General features: G+C 27.6%; 1 protein-coding gene across 4 annotated transcripts; it reads right to left on the reverse strand.

Moving 5' to 3' along the window:
- Nucleotides 1-1616: 1616 nt before the first annotated feature.
- Nucleotides 1617-10090, reverse strand: LOC110625930 (general negative regulator of transcription subunit 4). Of its 4 annotated transcripts, none has more exons than XM_021771639.2 (14): nt 9923-10090; nt 8847-8946; nt 8222-8349; nt 7965-8115; nt 7759-7868; nt 7355-7438; nt 7218-7266; nt 7004-7095; nt 6333-6465; nt 5994-6073; nt 4478-5922; nt 3343-3453; nt 2500-3252; nt 1617-1879 (listed from the first exon to the last, which is right to left on the reverse strand). In XM_021771639.2, exons 2-13 carry the CDS (start codon nt 8937-8939, stop codon nt 2678-2680), a joined length of 3051 nt encoding a protein of 1016 aa, XP_021627331.1. In that variant the 5' UTR covers nt 8940-8946; nt 9923-10090; the 3' UTR covers nt 1617-1879; nt 2500-2677. The 4 variants fall into 4 exon arrangements, with proteins under 4 accessions (XP_021627331.1, XP_021627330.1, XP_021627329.1 ...); XM_021771638.2 differs by having other exon boundaries at nt 3343-3456; XM_021771637.2 differs by having other exon boundaries at nt 6333-6471.
- Between the last annotated feature and the right edge of the window lie 11075 nt (nt 10091-21165).

The following is a 21165-nucleotide window of genomic DNA, read 5'->3' on the forward strand; positions in this document are numbered from 1 at the left end:
TTTTTTTTCTGGTAGTTATATATTATATATAATTACATATTATTTTTTTCTCGTAGTTATATATTATATATAATTACATAGTATTATTAAAGGGGAGATTTATAATTTAATTCTTAAATATTGTCATTATTAACAAGTCAATCTCTAGATTTTTAGAAACCTATTAAAACATTTTTATATATTTTTTTCGTCAATAAAATAATCATTCCATTCTTTTTTCATTAAAGTTAAAATTAGATATAAGAAGAAATAAAAAATTTTTTAAAATCTAATTTTACTCTCAAATAAAACTGTTTATTTAATCCTTAAATATTATTATTATTAACAAATTAGTCGTTATATTTTCAAAAATCTATTAAAATGTTTTTATCTTTTTTCATATCTATTAAAACAGAATAAAATAGTCATCATCTTTTCTCATATCTATTAAAACGTTCTTATCGTTTCTTTCCGTCAACGAAATCATCCCTTCCTAAATTTTTAAAAATTTATTAAAACGTCATTTATCGTTTCTTTTTGTCAACAAAATAGTTCCTATTTTTTCATATCTATTAAAACATCTTTATCGTTTATTTTTTTTTCAACGAAATAATCTATATATTTTCTTTCATCCTCCTCCTCCTCCGAAAAAGAAGAAAAATAAGGAGAAAAGAAAGGAGAGAGAGAAAAAAAAAGAAGCAAAAGAAAAAGGAGAAGAAGAAAGAATCTAGGGTGCAGCACGACACTTGTATTGCTCTCCCACAACCCCGTTTTCACGGTTTAGGCTACTCCCATTTCGCTCGCCGCTGCTACAACCAGTCCATAAATCGTTAAAACTTCCATAAAAGCCAGATTAAACAATAAAATACCTCGTATTTTTCCCTCCGCCTCAGGTTGTCTGGTAATACCTCATTCCATTAAAAATAAATAAAAATAAAAAAAAATTGAAAGAATAGGCAAAGAAATCTTATATTATATATGGTAATCTTTTTGATATCTGAATTGTATCCAGACTTCCTATTTGTGAAAAAACAAAAAAGAAAGAACAGGTTTCTAATATTATTCCTTTTAAATTACATTAGTTAATACTTGAAGAGGATTTTTTTTTTTTTATTTATTTTTAATAGAATAAAAGAACAAACAAAAAGAATGGATTAAGAAAAAAAAATTTTATTTTTATTTATTTTTAATGGAATAAAAGAACAAACAAAAAGAATGGATTAAGAAGAAAAGGGAGGAGGCAAATAATGAAATAATTTAGTCTTTTATTATATTTTAACAGTAAAAATTTTACTATATTAAAATGACTATTTCTTCGTTGACAGAGAGAAAAAATAAAAATATTTTAATAGATTTTTAAAAATATAAAAATTATTAACAAAATATAGAGATTGACTTGACTTGTTAATAATGGCATAATAATGGCAAATTGTAAATCTCCCGGTGATTTAGACAATAAGACATGAAGTTTGTGAGTTTATACGAGGCAAGGAATCCAATTAACTATAAATCATTACCAATCATAATCATCCTTTGTTTCTATTAAAACTATAACAACACAGTTCTCGCATGCTTCAATGAAAAACAAAAAACCCACAATTATCTGATGGATGAATGGAATTGGATCCTTGCCACAATAACAATAATAATTGCTTCTTATATTAAGTTGTGAAGAAATCAATCACCCAAAGGCAAACTGAAGAAAAAGAAAAAGTAGGGGACAAGGATGTTTCTAACTTCATCTATTTAGATGTGAATGAGTAGAAACCAAAATTTTCTCTTTCTTTATATGACAAGAGCAAGAGCAAAACACTCAACTGACTGCAGCCAGTTTTGACAAATATTACACCATTTCACAATATAAATCTCCATATCAAATGTAGGTTGCAGCTTTGTCCACCTGTATACAATATACACAACAAAACTAAAATAATAAATCAAACTGATTGACTTATTAGATTAATGCTTGTGCAACCAAATAACAAGTCAAACATAGCCCTCAACAAAAATTCCACAAAACAATATAAACAACTGGTCACATTATTATCAGTCAAACGTAGCACCAGAATTTTTTTTTTTTGAAAAAAAAAAAATCCATTGCTACAAACCAATTAATTAAATTTAAGAAAAATTTACTATTTAATCCCCTATGGTATGAGAATTTATTAGTTAATCCCTCAATTTTAAAAAACCTCAGAAGCATTTAAAGACTGACTAGTTAGTTTTCCTATTCATTTAAGTGCATTCACTCAATTTCAACTTGTGACATAAACATATACTTCACATAGTATTCAAATAAGGTCACCGAATTACTATGAGAAAATGGCAATAAAGACCTTATTAAACACACAAATTAAGATCAAGTATTCCTTTTTTTTTTTCACTGTTGACTTCACAAGAATACCAAATCAATGATCAGTGCTGAAATTCTGCTAATTTCCTAAAAATAATCACTTTCAATATCAACTAATGATTGCACATTCACTATACAAGGAAACATGTAAAAAGATTAACCATTACCTGCTGCCCTCAAGACCCCGATTTTTGGGAGTTTATCCTTCATCAGGCAGGCTCAAAGAGACCAGTGATGAGTCAAGTCCCATCCTTTGTATAAGGCCACTTAATTTGCATAAAGATCATTTTTATGCTTCTCTGTAGGCCATTGCTAGCCAGGGAAAAATTTGTCACTCCAACAGCATTACCATCTCAATGTTCTGTTATACAAGTCTCCTGAACTTGGCATCTGGAACTTAGAATCATCATAAGCAGCATTATAGAACTTATTCAATCCTAGTCTCTCATTACGTAGGAGTTCTGCCACACCAAGATTATTTCCCCCTTGAACCTCATTCAATCCATCCCAGTGCCCATTAGACAAAAGTGCATTCCTGGAATGCTGAAGGGACATTTGCATAAAAGGAGATAGATTGCTCATTTGTGATTGATCCACAAGCCTTGAAGAAATGCCATAAGAATCTGTAAGAGAAGAAAAGCTATCCCCAATTTCAGCAAATCTCAGGTTCTGGTGTGGTGGGAGAGATCGCTGCATCAATAATTGAAGTCTTGCCTCATTCTCAAAGGCACCTGGCTGTTGTGGGAAATTTGCTCTCATGTCAAAACCTGGATTGTTAAGCCCACCTTGAAGTCTCCCTTTACCAACTGCCAAAATAGCAGGATCCATGAATTCAATATCCCCACCGCTGCTAATGTATCCAGTTGATGGTGGCTGATATGAATTCCTCAGCATGGAAGAAGAGTCGAGCATATGATTCCCTTCATAGAAGGAAAGGAAAAAAAATTACAATGTAGAAACAATATCTTGCTGGATGAACGACAATCTGGATAAAAAATATTAAAACTTACCAGATATAGGATCAAAAATATGATCCATCCTTTCATGGGAAGAAAAGCCAGGGGGTGGAGCTCTGTTAGGAACAGAGAATCCAGGAGGGGCAGAAATTTGGGCTCTCGAAACTGCTAAATAGCAAAATTAATGTTCAGTAAAATATCCCCTCTGGAAACCAACTTGTTCAATCTAACAGGTTAACCAGTTTATTTTTTGATACAAACTTTGCAAAAAAAAAAATGAAGTAGAAAATTAATAAAACCTGAAGGCATTGGGTAACACTGAAGTATTCAAGGATCAAGATTATATTAGAATTTAGAAAACAAAAATAAAAATTGCCTAATTGCAAAAGATGCAAAGACAAAGTGGATTTAAATTTTAATTAAAAAATACTATATTTACAAAACTAATCACCAGTCAAATTATTATGCCCTCCAATCAGTGTCCTCTACAAATAATACTTTCTACAGATCTGAAGCATATATTCATTCATAGGGATCATAGGTCGGCCACAATTCTTGGATGGCACATTTCACCTTACCAACAACAAAAAGATTTTGCAACAAAATGGGCACTTCAAAGATGGGAAGCCAGAAACCCAACAATAATCATTTCTGGAAGCTCAAAATGTCAATTTACACTCGTTAAAAAGGGGTTGAACAAAATGGTAGACAATCTCATAATCCAGCCTAAACCCTCAACTTTGTTTCCCAAGAGCAACATTAAGCAAGTGACGAATTGAAAGACAGAAGCATAAGACAACAAAATTTCAGCATTCTGTGCTTTTTGTTACAACCTTAAAGACATGTTCAAAAATGTTAAAATGCCAACTGCAGGCAGTAAATAGGAATATGGCACAAGCAATGTAGACCACACGTAATGTTATACTAAGGCTAGTAATGAATTTTAGCAATCAAGAAATGAGGATGGTGAGGCATCCCATCCTAAATTTCATGTCCCATGCACAAGCACCGTACGTATAAGAAATCAAGTAATGATTATTTTAATATCAGTTTCCCACTCTCAGTTTTCAAGCTGACAAATATACCAACCTAAGAGAAATACATGCCCATTCTCGCTTCAAGTAACCCATTTCCACTTTTAACAAGAAAAAACTCTGTAACTTAGAATTCAAAGAAAATAGATACTCACCAGATGGCTTGTTAGAATTTAAAACTGAAGGAACAGTGGTAAAATTTTCAGATTCCTCAAAATTACAGGTAGAGAAACCATTACCCATCCCAACCTTATCCAAATATGAATTTCTTTCTTCAGAAAACTCCTGATTTAATGAGAGATTCTTTGTCAACTTCCCAAAAACACTAAAAGATGAATCAACATCAACTGCTTGATTTCTTGATTCCTCCTGTCTTGCAAAAGAGAACCTAGACTGACTGCTATTTTGAACTTTCCAGGAACCCGACATTTTGAGAGAACTAGGCTGTTTATCAGTTTCCCCCAACAGTTTAGCCAAATTCTGAGGTGATGTTAATGGGTCATCCCATCCATCAAGATCTAGTGATAGTATATTTGAAATTATGCTGTTCTCACCCACATCCCATGCTGTAGCATCGCCCTGAAATCTTCCTTTGTGCTCCCCTTCCCATTCATTTGGAAGAGAGAAGGAATGCTCCATGTTTCTATCAAAACCAGCAGAACTGCTGAGCAATTTCTCAGGATATCCATTTGATAATACAGCATTACTAGATGCATGTATAAGTGTGTGGTCACCAACTCTATTATCCATGAATAGAGGATCAGCAGTTAGATTCACAGCAGCAAAAGGCTCACTGTGTTGCGAAGAATGAGACCTAGAATGGTTTGAAATATTAGCTGAATTTGGCTGGTATGAAGTATGACTCACAACTTCTGGGTCTTTGAGTCGTTGATTATCAAATGATATTATATCTTCCTCCGCTTCAGAAACGGTATTTATAATTGATTGAATCTGAGGATCTGTTCTACAATCAGGCTGCAGTTCTCTTGGACCATACATTTTCTCAGCTCCCAAAGATTCTTTACATTGGTTAGTATATGATTGCTGTAACCCTCGATTCCTAGGTGATAAAGGCGATTTTATCACACTATCATCTGTAAGTGGGCTACCATTTCTTGTTGCATCATAAACTTCACTTCTTCCATTATTGTCAAACTTTACTGGTTCCTTATCAGTAGCAGCGATTCCCAACTTTTCAGATCCAGAAGATGGCACAACATGAGCAGAGTTTTTACCATTTGACACTAAAGCAGAGCCCCAGTCATGATTAGATGGAGGACTAGATGACTTGTTAGTTGATGTTACATCAACAATAGCATCAATAATGGCTGGTTTTTCTGGTACATTGGCTGGAAAATCTTCTCCATTCTGTTTTCCGGAAATCAATGGATCCTGTTTGCCTTTACCATTGGTAGTTTGACCATCCTCACTCCAAATTGCCCTTTTTCCCATATCACTATGCAATGTAGACGCATGATTTGCACTTGCAACTGCTGCTGGGAATCCTAACATACCATTAACTGTGTCCAGTTTTGGTTTAGTAGACCCATTAGAAGATGTCAAACTAGCAGCTTGTGGCTGACTAGAGGCACGCATTCCCCTGATATAGAAGTTATTCAGGAATGCTGACTAACAAAAAGCAAAGACTAAACATACAAGTGATTGACATACCATGAAGCTGCAGCAGGAAGTGCAATAGATCTACCAGAGCTTCCATTTGGAGGAGAACCCTTGCCTGTACTCACAATATTCTGCAATATATATACATATAAAACCAAATTAAAACCACTGCCACCAACAGGGATGTATCTCATCCAATGTCTAAACTTTCTTGTCAAGGGAATAGGTGAGGGAGAGAGGAAATGAATAAATTCCATTATTCAGTAATTTAATGAGAAAGCAAAATGTCAAGAATACTAAAGGAACTACAAGTTACCAACCCAGTATTTATTTCTCCTGGAAAACAAAGAGACTACTGCATAATTTATTACAACAAAAACAAAATCTTACATTTGAAGTACTTTTGACAATAGGTTTTGCTACAGAAGCAGAACTATTGCTGCTATAATCATCTACAGGTGGGGGCAAAGTACTCCCTGAACGCCATAGCATATTGTTTGTTGCACCGGTAATCTGTTGCACTCTACTCCTTCAAGACCAAAATGAGTTGATTAATCATCTGATGAAAAAGATTTAAGAAAAAATACTAAGCAACACAATGCTAACACATTAGCTTCATGCTAAAATATTAATAGAAAAAGGGAGTGTACAATCATCACTGACGACAGAAGAATGATAAGGGACAAGCAGACAAACTAGAGATCTAAATGTAGTTAATAGACATAAACTTCAGAGGACCAAACAAAACAGTATGCTATAATTAACCAAAGAATATAAACATCATCTATTTGACTCCGCTTTGAGCTATAACCAATTTCAATATTTTCAATCTTCTACCTAGTACATGGGATGGAAGACCTTTAGAAACAAAAGGATCACAACTAATATTTTCTAAAGAAGGGCTCAAGAAGTATCCTTCTAAATATTTATTATCAAACCAATGGAAATCTATTTCCCATTTCTAACACAATAAACTGAACTAAATTTAACAAACAAAGAAATGCATTTCTATTCAGTTAAATCAACTCAATCATTTGTCATCAACTAGAAAACAAATATACCTGGTGTATGCTGATATTATCTCATCTTTAGTAAAACTGTCTTCTTGGGAACCTATCTCATGCAAGTATAGACAATCTGGATTGGTGCAAGGCTGGAACAGAAGAGTTTCATTCCCAATTAAAATGTATTCTATTCATCTCTTTTCTTCCAGTGAAAATGAGCATGCAATTCATAAGTCCAATGAGATAAAGAAGATTTAATCATGGACCATACCACATTTCTCAGCCACGCATGACAATATTTTGTGGTCCCAAAGCATGCCCTGCAATTTCCCCGAATTATTAGGCATATATTGACCCTTAAAACATATTATCCATGAAAAGAATTCAGAGATGTAAAGCTGCACATACTTTAAAGATCTACCATCCAAGACAAATCCATGTACAGATTGAATACAACGAATTGCTTCATCCTCCTTTGAGTAAGTAATATATCTGCCAAAAAAAACATAAAAAGTGAGAAAACCGTCAGAGAGAAGGGAACAATAATTGCATTAAATGAGTAGAAAATATAAATAAAAACAAAGGGAAACCACAAATTTTTAGAATAATGTATTATAACAACGTAAGAAAGACATCAAGTAAATTGATTAGTACTCTACTGTTACTAAAACTCACAAGCATCAGTAATTTAAGATCAAGGAATCCAACTGCCCTGAAGGAATTTCAATGCCGAAGCTCCATTGGCAATGGTAAAAAAAGCATCAACCAAATAGTCCAAAAGACTTGACAACAGCAAAGACATAGACACTTACACACTACAAGTATTGTTTGGAAACTGCTGAATGGCACCAGCTGCTGTTCGAGACATAGACACTTTTAGAACCTTTCCATACTGGCCAAAATACTCTCTACGCTGGAGAAGCTGCTTAAAATTAAAAATATTCATTCAGCAACTAATGCAGGTAGAGAGAGATAAACAACCAACACATTGAGTGAATGAGAGAAAGAGAGAGATTACATCTTCATCTGCCAGATTAAGAGGCAACCCAACTATGTACACAAGGTTTCGTTGGATCACCCGCACACTGCTGAGTTGCTTTCTTCCTTCAGATGGTTTTATCTTTGCCTTCTGTGATTTCTTACGCTCAATATTAATTTCAGCCACCAATCTTTGGAAAGGAAAGATAGATATCAATATAGTCCTCAAATACTTGAACTAATCAATAAACAACTAGGCGTCAATAGAATCAGTTAACGTGAAAACAAGTAAACAACCTTCCACAGCTAGCAGCCATCCCTACTATTTTCTCTTTGTCATAAGGGACCCGACATGCTGGGCACCGCCCCTCTGAATCATCCTTCTCTGCCATGTCCATTATGTGATGCCAACACCAAACACATATCTGTATGAAGCATAAAGAGACCACAATACGTAATTATAACTTAAAATCAGCTATAAAGATGGAAATGAGAAAAGCACCATATGCCAAAAATTCACAAAATACAATAGAAAGCTAACAACGAGAACATTAAAAAATAGAATGGAATATTCTCCTCCCTCTAATCCTCTTGATGCAAAATATAGACCACAAAATTGTATATGTGTGTGTGTGTGTGTGTATATATGTGTGTGTGTGTGTGTGTGAAGATGGCTTGTAGGGACACTTCTTACTGGAAGAGTGACAACAATTAGGCAATGTGTGACAAATATCACTCACTACCCCTACAGTAAATAGCACCGTTCAAATAGAACCATAGAAAGCAGACCACAATACAGAAGTTGCTAAATGCAGGTACACCCAAGAGGGCAAACTATGATTCTCCTAAACTGTCATATCAATTACCTAAGGCTGTCCTTAACTACAGAGAGAGGGGAAGAAGACAAAGAAGACATACAGACCTCGTAACCACATTTGCAAGGCTTCAATTGCTGATCAGTCAAGTCCATCTCTTCTGTGCAAAGTGGGCAGGTCTTTTCTCCTTCGTCACTCATGGTTGCCCTGAACAGAACAGTTGCAGATAACAACACCAAATGTAAATTAAAAATATAGGCCTAAACTAGCAATTATTCAAAAAATTAACCAAACCCAAATATGGAATCTTTCCCATAAAACATACCGAAGATAAAAGTATAAAAATGTTTTAGAGGACCTATAAAAAGCTCTTAAAAGACCTTTATGTTGTGTTTGGATGAAATGGAGTGAGGTTTTTAAAGTAAGCAAAAATAATAAATTCTCCTGAATCCACCAATTTGGGGTAGAAAAAGTGAAGCTTTTTGGAGGATTCTCCTTTAGAAAAACTTCTCTCAAACAAACTCAATCCTTTAAATCCATTCATTATCTCCACAAACTTCCTAGCAAACGTAGTGTTAATTGAACTTAAGGGCGCAAAATAAATTATTCAATAGTGTTATTATATCCTACTATTCTTGTTCTCCAATAAAAATTAAACAGCAAGCCTACAGCCAACACTGTGAAGTGTACGAGTCCCACATTCACATTACAGAGACCCAACCAACTCAAAATGAGGGAAAAAAAAAACAACAAAACGAGGGAAAATGTTGTCGATAATAAATTTAAAAATTGTCAGAACCTGGCAAAATATCCGATCGAAATAAGTCTAAAATACACAATTAAACTAACAATTGTTTCCGCAAAATCCGATATAAAACCCTAATAGCCCAATTTCGCTTTCAATATATCTATCACAACCAAAAAAAAAAATCATTACCATACCGCAGCAGAATGACAAAAAGAAACCAAAGCAGATCAAGATAATCAATTCGCATACAATCAACAAATTAAACTCAATAGTCGAAATCAGTTGCATGCAACCCAAATAATAAACATATCAAACAAACAAATCAACTACAAAAGTGTCAGGAAATTATTTAGATTGAAGGCAAAAGTTAGGGATCCCGCAAATAAGACGAAGATCGAGGGTTAGACTGTAAAATTAAGCCATTTCGAGACTTACAGTTTGGGGATCGAGAAGAGGGATAGAGAGAATCTGTGATGATGAGCTTGAGAGAAATGAAAAACGCTAGAGGAGAGAAATGAAACCACAAGGGAAGCTTTTAAAGGCGTAGAGAGAGAGAGAGAGAGAAGGCTCTTGTGTTGTTTGCTTTGGATGGCTTTTTTGGCTGCTGGCTTTCTCTCGTTTCTGAGTCGCTGTCGTTTAAATATTATACTTTTCCTCTTTTGCCCCTCTAATTTTCCTTTATTTACCGATATTGCCCCTCCGGCCCTGACTAGTTGGCTTGGGACTACTACTGCTTTCGCTTCCGGGATGCTCTCCGGTTTTAGGATCACGTGTGGCAGTTCCTGGACGTGCCGCGTGTATGGTTTTTAAGATCCTACGGTTGATTTTTCTGTTTGTGGTCTTCATTTTCGGCCTTTTGATTTGTACCCGAGTCTTTATCAGTAGGGCCATGTGGAAGTTCGATGTTGGATCCAAATGCCACGTGTATAGTCATTTTGAATCGGATGGCACATATTTGTTTTCACGTTCCTATTTTTGTTCACACAAATATTTCCTTGATGTGTGTTAGACACAAATCTCATTTACAAGTAATGGATTTTATTTTTAAATGTTAATTTACAGTTAAAATCAAGTCCTTAAATTTTAGTAAATTTCATAAATTAAACCATATTTAAAATTTATATGACAATTAAATTTTTAAATTTCAAATCAGTTAAATAAATTAGTACCAATTTACCGTTAATTATATTTTTAATGACAAAATTACCACTTAACACTCACTATGTTAGCTCTCACTTACCATTTGTTCTGAAACAGATTACCATGTTTCCCATTCTTGTTGTTGGACATTTGATTGGATGAGGAGGGAGGTCCACGGTGGAGACGTCACTAGATGACTGCAGGAGAATGATACTCATTGGTAACCTCTGAAAACTCCTAAAGGCAAGCAAACCAAAACTTATTGAGAGGGAAGATGAAGTTTTTGGAGGTGGGCATTTTTATCCGAATCAAATTAATGAATTAAAATTTTAAATATAAGTATTTATAAAATTAAATTGGATGAAAAATTAATTTTAATTGGACTTATTTAATACAATATGATTTGATTCATAAGACTATTTAATAAATTTTTTATTTTAGGTTAATTATCAACAAAATTTTATAATTTTATTATGTATTTTAAAAATAACTGATTTAAATTTAAATTTTTAATTTTTTAAAAATTATATTTAATTATAAATTAACATAAATATTACATCATCACTGAATTATCATCCTAACATCATTATAATATAAAATGAAATAATTATCAAAAAATCTATACACGTTACAATCTTTATAATTACATCCTATATTTTAAAAATAATCAATTAATCTTATACTTTCAAAATTTTTATCAATAATAACTATTAAGCAACTAATAAAAATAAAATGAAAATGCTATATCACATTATCATATTATCGCCACATCACTATAATATAATGTAATATATTTATATGTATATAATGTTTACATTTATGAAATAATTATTAAAATTAAAAAAAATTAATTAGTAATTTTATAGAATAAAAAAATCAAATTTACTTTTAAAATCTATAACAGATTAAAAATATCAAATTTTATTTTTATTTTAAATTTATTAATAAACTATTATTAAAAATTTAAATAATATCAAATAGACCAAAAATTTTAAAAAAAATAGATAAATGATGGTCTTATTTAGCTTTTACTAATAGTATCTTTTAACCAATTTTATAGTATGTGGTATGATTATATAATATTTTCATTAATGACATAATAAAAAATTAGACTTCTTTTATTTGCGAAAAAAACTTATATTTAAAAATTATTTTATGAAAAATATTTTTCTTATGAAATATTTTTCAACTAAATAGTTTATTTCCATTATTTAATTTTAATTTAAAAAACTTATTAATAAATTTATATATAAATATCTTAATAAGAATCTTGGGATATAGAAAATTAAATTTTATTTTTAAAAAAGAAAGTCATTTCCTTAAATGATTTTTTTTATTAAAAAAATATTTTTTATTAAGTAAATTTTATAAATGTTTTAAATACCAAAAAACATAAAAATTATTTTTCAGAAAAATATTTTTCATGAAACAAGTAAAGTTTTAGATTTTTTTAATGGAAATTTTAAAATGTATAAAATTAAATTGATTATTTTTAAAGTATAGGTAGAATTATAAAAAATTATAAAATATAATTTTTTTTACAATTATTTTTATTATATTATGATGATTTAGTGATAATTAGACATGATATTTATATGTGAGTGAGTTAATAAAAGTTTTAACTGTCAGATGTAATTTTTAAAAAATTAAAAATATAGACTTAAATTGCTATATTTTAAAATATAAAATAAAATTATAAAAAATTATAGTGTATAATTTTTCAACAATTAACCATTTTAATTTTTATACACTATGTTTAGTATTTTAATATTCAATTAAAATGTAAATTTAAACTTCTAATATTATTTTATTTTGAATTTAGTTTCATGATATTGTTAAAATAATATAAAATTATTAATTAATTAGTTTGGTTTGATTTAAAATTAAATTTATTAATATTACTAACTTTTTTAAAAAAATAAAATTAAACTAAACTGAAAAATATAAAATAAACTGAATTGTTATATTAATTAAATTCCGTAAGTTATTTTCGAAAAAAATAAATCCCCTCACAATTTCATTAGGATTTGGAGGAGGGCAAGTCTAAAAAGCAGCCCTAGAAGATTATGATTTGATGGGCTACTATGATTGCATGTTGACCTTCATCTGTGAGATGGCCATTGGCTACTATTTGCTCAAAACAAATACATAGATTCTTCCAAATCAATTAATTACTCTCTCTAGTTTCTTCTAGGGAGAGATTCTTCCCTTTATTGTCTTTTTTGTTTTCTGAGTCTAAGTTTCTTTTTCTACCTTGAGTCGTCAATTTCTCTTGCCCTTTTTGAATATAAGAGCTTCGTTTTTTCTTATTAGAAATGTAGTTTTTTTTTTTTTTTCTATCTTCCAATTGAAGCTGTGTGTAATTTTTTATATTCTTTTCTTTGCTTGTTTTTATTTATTTTGTGTAGGTGGTTTTCAAAGGGGTATTTACAGATACTACATGTTTTTTGAGTGACACTAAGAATGAATTTTTCAAATATTCAAATGTTAAAAGATAAATTATTTTATGGGTGTTCACCTAGGGTCGTATACCAAACTTAAATGTTTTGAATGATAATTCTCAAAACTAGTTATGGCATTAGAGTGTATTTTCTTCTCTTTTCTTAGCCTCTAATATTGGATCTTCTGAAAACATGCTTCTATTTTAACAATCGAATCCTGTCACTCATTTCACCTATGGCTCTCCTAGTTTGTCATGATTATCATTTACTTGCATTTGGCTTGTGGTTTTTTATGGATATTCTGTGTGAGTCTTGGATTCCATAAAGACTTCACTTTATTATTTATTATTGTTGGGTATTTCCTTGGTAATTTTTCTCTTGATCGTTGAATTGTTTGCTTAAAGATGAAAGACTATTTCACACCGCACTCATAGCTTGATCCTCATCTCCTAGTTATCTCATTCTTTTTCGGATTATATTGCTCAATGGATCTTTAGGATTTTTAGAGGGCTTTTAAATAGGGGTGAGTAGTATTCGGTTCAAATCGAAAAAATTAATTAAACCGAATTAATTCAGAAATTCAGTTTAATTTTTTATTCATTTTAATTCAGTTTGATTTTTAGTTTTAAAAGTTTTGTTTATTTGAGTTCGGTTCAGTTTATAACATAAAAAATCAGAAAATCAAAGTGATTAGTGATAATAGTAAATTATTTTTAATAATATAAAAATGTTATATCATAATTAATATTGAAATATTTCAATTAAATTTTAGAATATTAAAACTAAGGTGTAAAAAATAAAAAATTTATTAAAAATTTAAACTGATAAAATTAAATTGAATCAGACCGATTTAATTCAGTTTGATTTCTACTTAAAATCGATTTCATTTGATCTTAAAAGATATTATACTTTTAATTTCAATTTATTCAGTCCGATTCAATTTTAAATCGAATCGATCAAATCCTCACTCTACTTCTAGGTCTATCTATTGAAGTAATTTTTTTAATTGTATCACTTATTTTCTTAAGTCATGAATCCTTATATTTTTTAACCAAATAAAATATTGGCTACATGAGAAGAGAGAGCTTATTTTAAGTGTAATTTCATCATTAACCGATAAACTAAAGTAAAATTGCTATTATTTTTACCGGAAAAAAAATTTTATTTAACGCATTTAAAATTCAATAACTTAATTGTTTTGCAAATTTTAATTATTAATTTATGAGTTTTGTTAAAACTGTTTTATCTGTGGCAAATATATATATATGTATATAAAATTATGTTTGTTTCATAAAAAATATTTTTTCAATTAAAAAATTAAAATATTTTTTATGAAACAAACATAATTTTATAATTTATTTTTTTTAAGTAGTTTTAAAAAATTAAAATATTTTTTATTATTTAAAAAAAATAATTTACATGCTTTGAAATTTTTATTAAGATATTTATATATAAATGTATTAATATATTTTATTTTTTATATTATTATTTGAATGATATATTAATTAGTAATTAAATAAATATATGGAGGCAATACTTTTTTTTTTAAGAAAATATGGAGGCAATATAACGAGTTTATAATCTAAGATTAACTTATAAGCATTTATAAATAGCTAATAATTAATTAAAGTTTTAGTAAAATATAACTTATAAATAAATTTATCATTAAAATTAATTAATGTTAAAATTTATAAACTAAATTAAGTAGAATTTTGTATTATCACATTCTATTAGCAACTAACCCTTTCAACAAAACCCAAATCTTAACACTTATTATATACAATTTGCTAATATTAATCGTAATTATTTATTTTAAATGTACTAAATTAGTATGGTGAGGCCGTTATAAGATAGGTTTACCAAGTCAAAATTAACAACCGAGTAACTTTCAATTAGACAACTTTAGCATTCTCCAAATTATTGGTTTGTTGATAACTATATATATAAAATTTTTAATTTTTTGGCCGTTATTGATTTATAAAATCATATTTTAGAAAAATAAAATCTATATTTTCTAAGGAATATTTTGATGATAAAATTTGAATTTTTTTTTTTTAATTTAGTGCGTAAATGTATAGAAGGGATGATTACGAGAAAAACAGAAAAAAATAATAAAAAAAAAAACTTTTCCGTTGCATCCAAAAGAAAATGACGTAAGCATTTTGTATTTTAATTATGATGAATTATAATTTAGCCACATATTTGATTGAAATTTATGTGGTTTTTATACTTTAAAAAATAAGTTATTTATTTTTTATAATTTTAAAAAAAATCAATAAATTAGTTTATATTGTAAAAATTAATTTTTTTTTAAATTGCTGTAAAAATTACAGTTAAATGTATATTATTATGTTATTTAAGATAAATTATATTTTAATTTTTAAATTTTAACGTAATTAATGAATTAATTTTTATATTTATTAAATTAAACACTTAAATTTTTATATAATTAATCCGTTTAAATTGAAAGTATTTTTATTTATAATTATATTAGTTAACCGGTTAATAGAATAATAAATATTTAAAATATTTAAAATATCTTTATAAACACTTAAATACATTTAATATAGATAAAAAGTTTTATATTATGTAAACAGTTTTATATTATGTAAACTACACTCTATCATTTAGTTTTAGCGTAATTGATAAATTAATTTTATATTTTTAAAATTAAATTTTTAAATTTTTTTATATTTAATTTATTTTAAATTATTATTATATCCATTATAGGTATTTTTTCTAATACTAAATTTTTTTATAAAAATTTATAATCTATTTAAAGATTATTCAGTATCATTTAACAATAACTAAATTGCAAATATCTTTTAAAAGTTTTAATTTATCTTGGTATAAATTATTATTAAATTTCTCAATTTTTATGAAATTAATTAGTTGATTGAAATTTTGGAAAATTCAACTTTTAATTCTTTTATTATAGAATTGTTAATTGCTTGGAATTATTTGAAGTGTTTAGTCTCAATAGTTTCAATTATGAGGATAAGTTTCTCCTTGTATTTTTAAATATTTATATTATTTAATTCATTTGATTAATATTAAATTAGATTGATTAGCATTTTTTATAAAATAATTAAATAATTTGATTTTACAAAACACAAAAACTGAGTAATTTTAAAATAAAAACAAATTAATAAAATTTTTAAAAACTTGATAGTAATTCTACCTTATTTCCAAGTGAAATTGATTTGACTATAGATCTAAGCTACTCCTTGAGAATACGGTACACCTAAAACTATTTTGGAATTCTGTTTTTGTTGGAGTTGGAAGCAGGAGGTTTGGATCTTCCTTAATAGATATAAAGAATAATTAATAGATATTTTTTATAAAATTAAGCAATCAATTAATGAATTTTTTTATTTGAATAGCAAAATAATTACAACTAAAATTAACTTAAGAATTAGTTAATATATTTTTTAAAAATTTAAAAATATTTTAATATATTTTAAAAAAATAAAGCATCACCTCATAAGATTTCCATATGTTGTGGACAGAATAGTAAATTTCTCAAAAATAAAAAAGACAAGACATAATTTTTGTGGTTTGGCCAACAGCCCCATCAAGACTATTCCTCTGTCTCAACTCTCTCCCACTACCCTCTTTCTCTCTTTTCCACTTCCGGCGTTCCAACATCCGTCAGCGGTGGTGGCAAGCAGCGATTCTCTTATTGGCAACATGTGACGAGTGGCTGAATGCCTGAATCTTCTCTTGCTAATATTTGATGTTCTAAAAGCTGAATAGGGGTGCTTTTATCTACTACAAGAAATTTATAGATATATAAAATAATTAATATTTAAATTTATAAGTAATCAATTTATTAATAATTTCACTAATAAATTTCAACCTATTAATAAATTTTAAAAAAGTGTTTAAATTAATAATAAATTTTAAATTTATTAGTAATTACACTCAAAAAATTATTAATGAATTTAAAAATTTATTATTAAATTTTATTATTAAATTAATGAGTAAAAAAATATTAAATTTATCTGCAGATACCATCTATTAATAAATTTAAAATAAAATTTCGCATAAAATTTTTATTTTTTGATTAACCATAAATTTATTTATATTACCAATAAATTTATTAATAAATTTTAAATTTATAATAATTTTTAAAAGAAAAAACTTATTTTTTTTTAAAAACTTAATAACGAATTACGAATTTATTTGATTACTAATAAATTTATTAACGAATTTTAAATTTAGAGTAATTTAAAAAGAAACAAACTTATTTTTCTAAAAAACATTTAATAACAAATTAAGAATACATTACTAAATCTGTTAGTATCCTTATTTATAAATATAATACCATCTTTTAATTAACCATAAATTTATTTATATTACCAATAAATTTATTAATAAATTTTAAATTTATAATAATTTTTAAAAGAAAAAACTTATTTTTTAAAAAAAAACTTAATAACGAATTACAAATTCATTTGATTACCCATAAATTTATTAACGAATTTTAAATTTAGAATAATTTCAAAAGAAACAAACTTATTTTTCTAAAAAGTATTTAATAACAAATTAAATATAATACCATCTTTTATCCTTTCATCATTAATTTATTTTATCATTTTCTTTTTTTTATTTCTTTTACTTTATTTCATTTTATTTATTTTTTCATAATTTTTTATTTTATTTTCTTATCTCATAATTTATCCTCTCATATTTTTTATCACTTTACTTTCGGCTCTTATTCTTTTTTCTCTCATTCTCATCCCTCTTCTATTATTTTTTTAATTTTTTCCATAATTTTTCTTTCACTTTCTTTAATTTTTTCCATCATTTTATTTAATTTCCTATGTATTTTTTATTTATATTATTTTATTTGATATTATTTTCTTTTATCATTTTCTTTCTATTTATTTATAATTTTTATTATTTCTTTTATTTATTTTCTTCTCTAATCATTTTTCTTTTTTTTTCTTTTCATTTTTCTAATCACCTTTTTACTCTTACCTTATTCTTTTTTTATAATTTTTATTTCTCTATCATTTTCTTTTTTTTCTTTTTTTTTTCATTTTATCATTTCTCTCATTTATTTTTCCTCTTATTTCTACTTTCTATGTATTTTTAATAAATATTAAACATAAATTAAAAATTTAGTAACAATAATAATATAATTTTAAATTTTATTGAATTAATAAAAAATAATATTAATAAAAAATTATTATTTAATTAAAATAATAATTATTTTAAAATTATTTAAATTTTTAATAAATTTACTAATAAATTATTAATAATTTATTAATAAATTTATAAATGAATTTTACATCTGTTAATAAAGTGAAAGTTTCTTATAGTGATTGGTGTTGGGCTCCTCTCGCCGGTGGGCTTCTATTTTCAATCAATGATATTACAAATCATTGTTGTGATTGTGAGATTCAATGAGAGAGACCCAGCATAATTTTGACCATTTTTTTAGTGAATTCAGCCATCACCCGAATGATTTAACGAACATTAGACTCTTGCATTGATAGCTTTGATTTGAAACTAATTTAAGAAATTTGTCATCAAGAATTTTCAAGATTGATAAGCTTTATAGTCATTTTGAGCCTTTGTAGTTCTTTTTTTAATAAAACAAAAATATATATCCACTTGTAATGTTGTTATGAATTTTGTACATGTTTCTTGATTTTGGAAAAATTCTACCAATATAAGAAACTATAATTTTGATATGAATCTCGTGTATTTTGGTCAAAGGGTATAATAACATATTAAAGATCAGCGGTGGGAGAGTTGGGGTAGAATCCATGATCTGGGTAGGTGAACAATTAATTTATAAAATATTTATGGCATATAGATTAATAAAAATGAATTTTAAGGATTAATAAAACATAACATTTCCTAAAATAAATATTAATTAAAAAAATAAAAAAATTAAATTAATATGAGGCACGGGCAATTCCCTAATAACCATATATTTCTATGAATTGATGGCGCCAAAGAGGCACAAATCAGGCGTAAAGTGCGATGCCACTAGCAAGTTTCTCATCCCATAGAACACGCCAGCGGATGTTCGGTTTTTCCACGTGGTTGATTTTTATTGGCTAAGCTGAGCTCTGCAGCCAATGAAATTGCAAATAGCATTTAAAATAATAAAAACGAGGGCAGGGCGTGCAATTGTGGACAGACTAGTGAGGGGAAAAGACTGTGATATGGCAGGTGATGTTATCATATCTCATAATGGAATCTTCCGCTGCGAAACGCGTTCACACTTGCGGATGCGGATATTTTCCTCGTATTAGAAGTTACCAACGCTTTTTAAATAATGAAATTACGGAATTATCCTCGTGCCGGTTACTCTTTGCTACAACTGAACTCCTAAATAGCTACACCTGAACTAAAATCTATTTGAGAAAATATAAAAAATTCTAAAATTTAGTCGTCATTCTAACCTGAATCTAATAATTATGATTTACATCATTTTAATATCTAAATACGAAAATATTTTAATATTAAATTTCTTTCCATCATTTTAATCATTTGATATATTTGAAATTATTTAAAATTTTGTCATGCATTGCTTATTTTACGAAAAATAATTTTTTTATATATTATTTTATAAAATATTTTTTTTAAAAATAATTTATTTTCATTAACAAATATTAGAAAAACAGAATATATAAGATTCTCATACAGAGTTTTCATAAAATTTTAAAAGTTAAGAAAATAATTTTCTTTATAAAAAACAATTTTCTTTAAAAACAATTTAATTTCATAATTATCCTAAATAACAGAGAATATAATGTTTTTTTTGAAATTTTTTTTCTAGGAAACAAACAGTTATATTATTTGATAATTATGTATATTTCATTTATTATAACTTTCTACATATATCTAAAATCCATTTATGTCTAAATCAAAATTTAACACCACATATATGTAATCATAATAGGCAAATAATAGTACAAATTGATGAACCCAGTCAAAAGAATTTCAAATTTCAAATTTACAGTTATAATTTTTTTAAAATAAAAAAATATTAATTTAACGACTCATATTAACTTTTATCTCTGAAATCTAAATGAATTCAAATATATAAAATCAATCCTTAATGATTTTATATTTTTATTTAATAATGCAATATCATTGCATATATTAAAACCTAATAAGGTAAGCCTAATAAGATTAATATTAACAAAATCGGAATTTAACCATAAAATTCAAAAGTAATAGCTAAATTATCTTAACAAAATAAAATAAAACCTCACAATAGATGTTCAAATATAGAATTTATAATTTAAATTCGAGTTAGATTATATCATCACCATAAATTTGTATTTAACCATTTTTTTTATTATTTGAGTCATTGACCAAATTAAAAGAGAGAAGAGTACACTATAAACTACCGATATTAAATTCATATAAAAATTACAATAATATTAAAAATAAATAAAAGGTACATAAAATAAATTTATATGCAATCATATTTAAATCGAAGAGGGATTCGGTTGGACAAAAATGGTTAAACATAGATCAAACATCGACTAAAAAAAATGGTAAAATATAAAAGAAAAAAAAGGTGAACTCAGCTATGATCCATATCAAAAAGAGTATAATCATCCGACACATTAGTGCAGTCTAGAAATATTAAAAAAATACTTATTTCCATTCGGTGGCTCTTATCTAAATTTAAAAAACAACTCTCATTATGAATAATAAGACCTGCAACCACAGTAAATTAGGGAGAATAGAGAGTAACCCTCCCTGAGAAATAAAATAAAAAAAGTAAAACAAAAAATAAGAAATACTGGGGAAGATCCCAAAGACAATCAAGGACCTTACGTCGTTGACCCTTCCTCGCAGACTCTTTTTCTTTTCTCTCTTACGCTTCCACAAGGATATTTTAATAAAATCGTAACAGTTTTTTTTTAAAAATTTCATGTGGGACCCTTACACTTTTTGGTAATATCAGTTGCTAATTTGTTTGATTTTCGCTTCTTCCGTCATCCTGATTTCCCTTACATATTTACTCTCCGTCACCTACCCGCACGCCTGGCCGTACATCTAATTTCCTTTACCCAATCGTAGCCGTCCATTTTTAGAACTATTTACAGCCACACGATCAGT

This window comes from Manihot esculenta, chromosome 11 (assembly GCF_001659605.2).
Source record: "Manihot esculenta cultivar AM560-2 chromosome 11, M.esculenta_v8, whole genome shotgun sequence".
Classification (NCBI taxonomy): domain Eukaryota; kingdom Viridiplantae; phylum Streptophyta; class Magnoliopsida; order Malpighiales; family Euphorbiaceae; genus Manihot; species Manihot esculenta.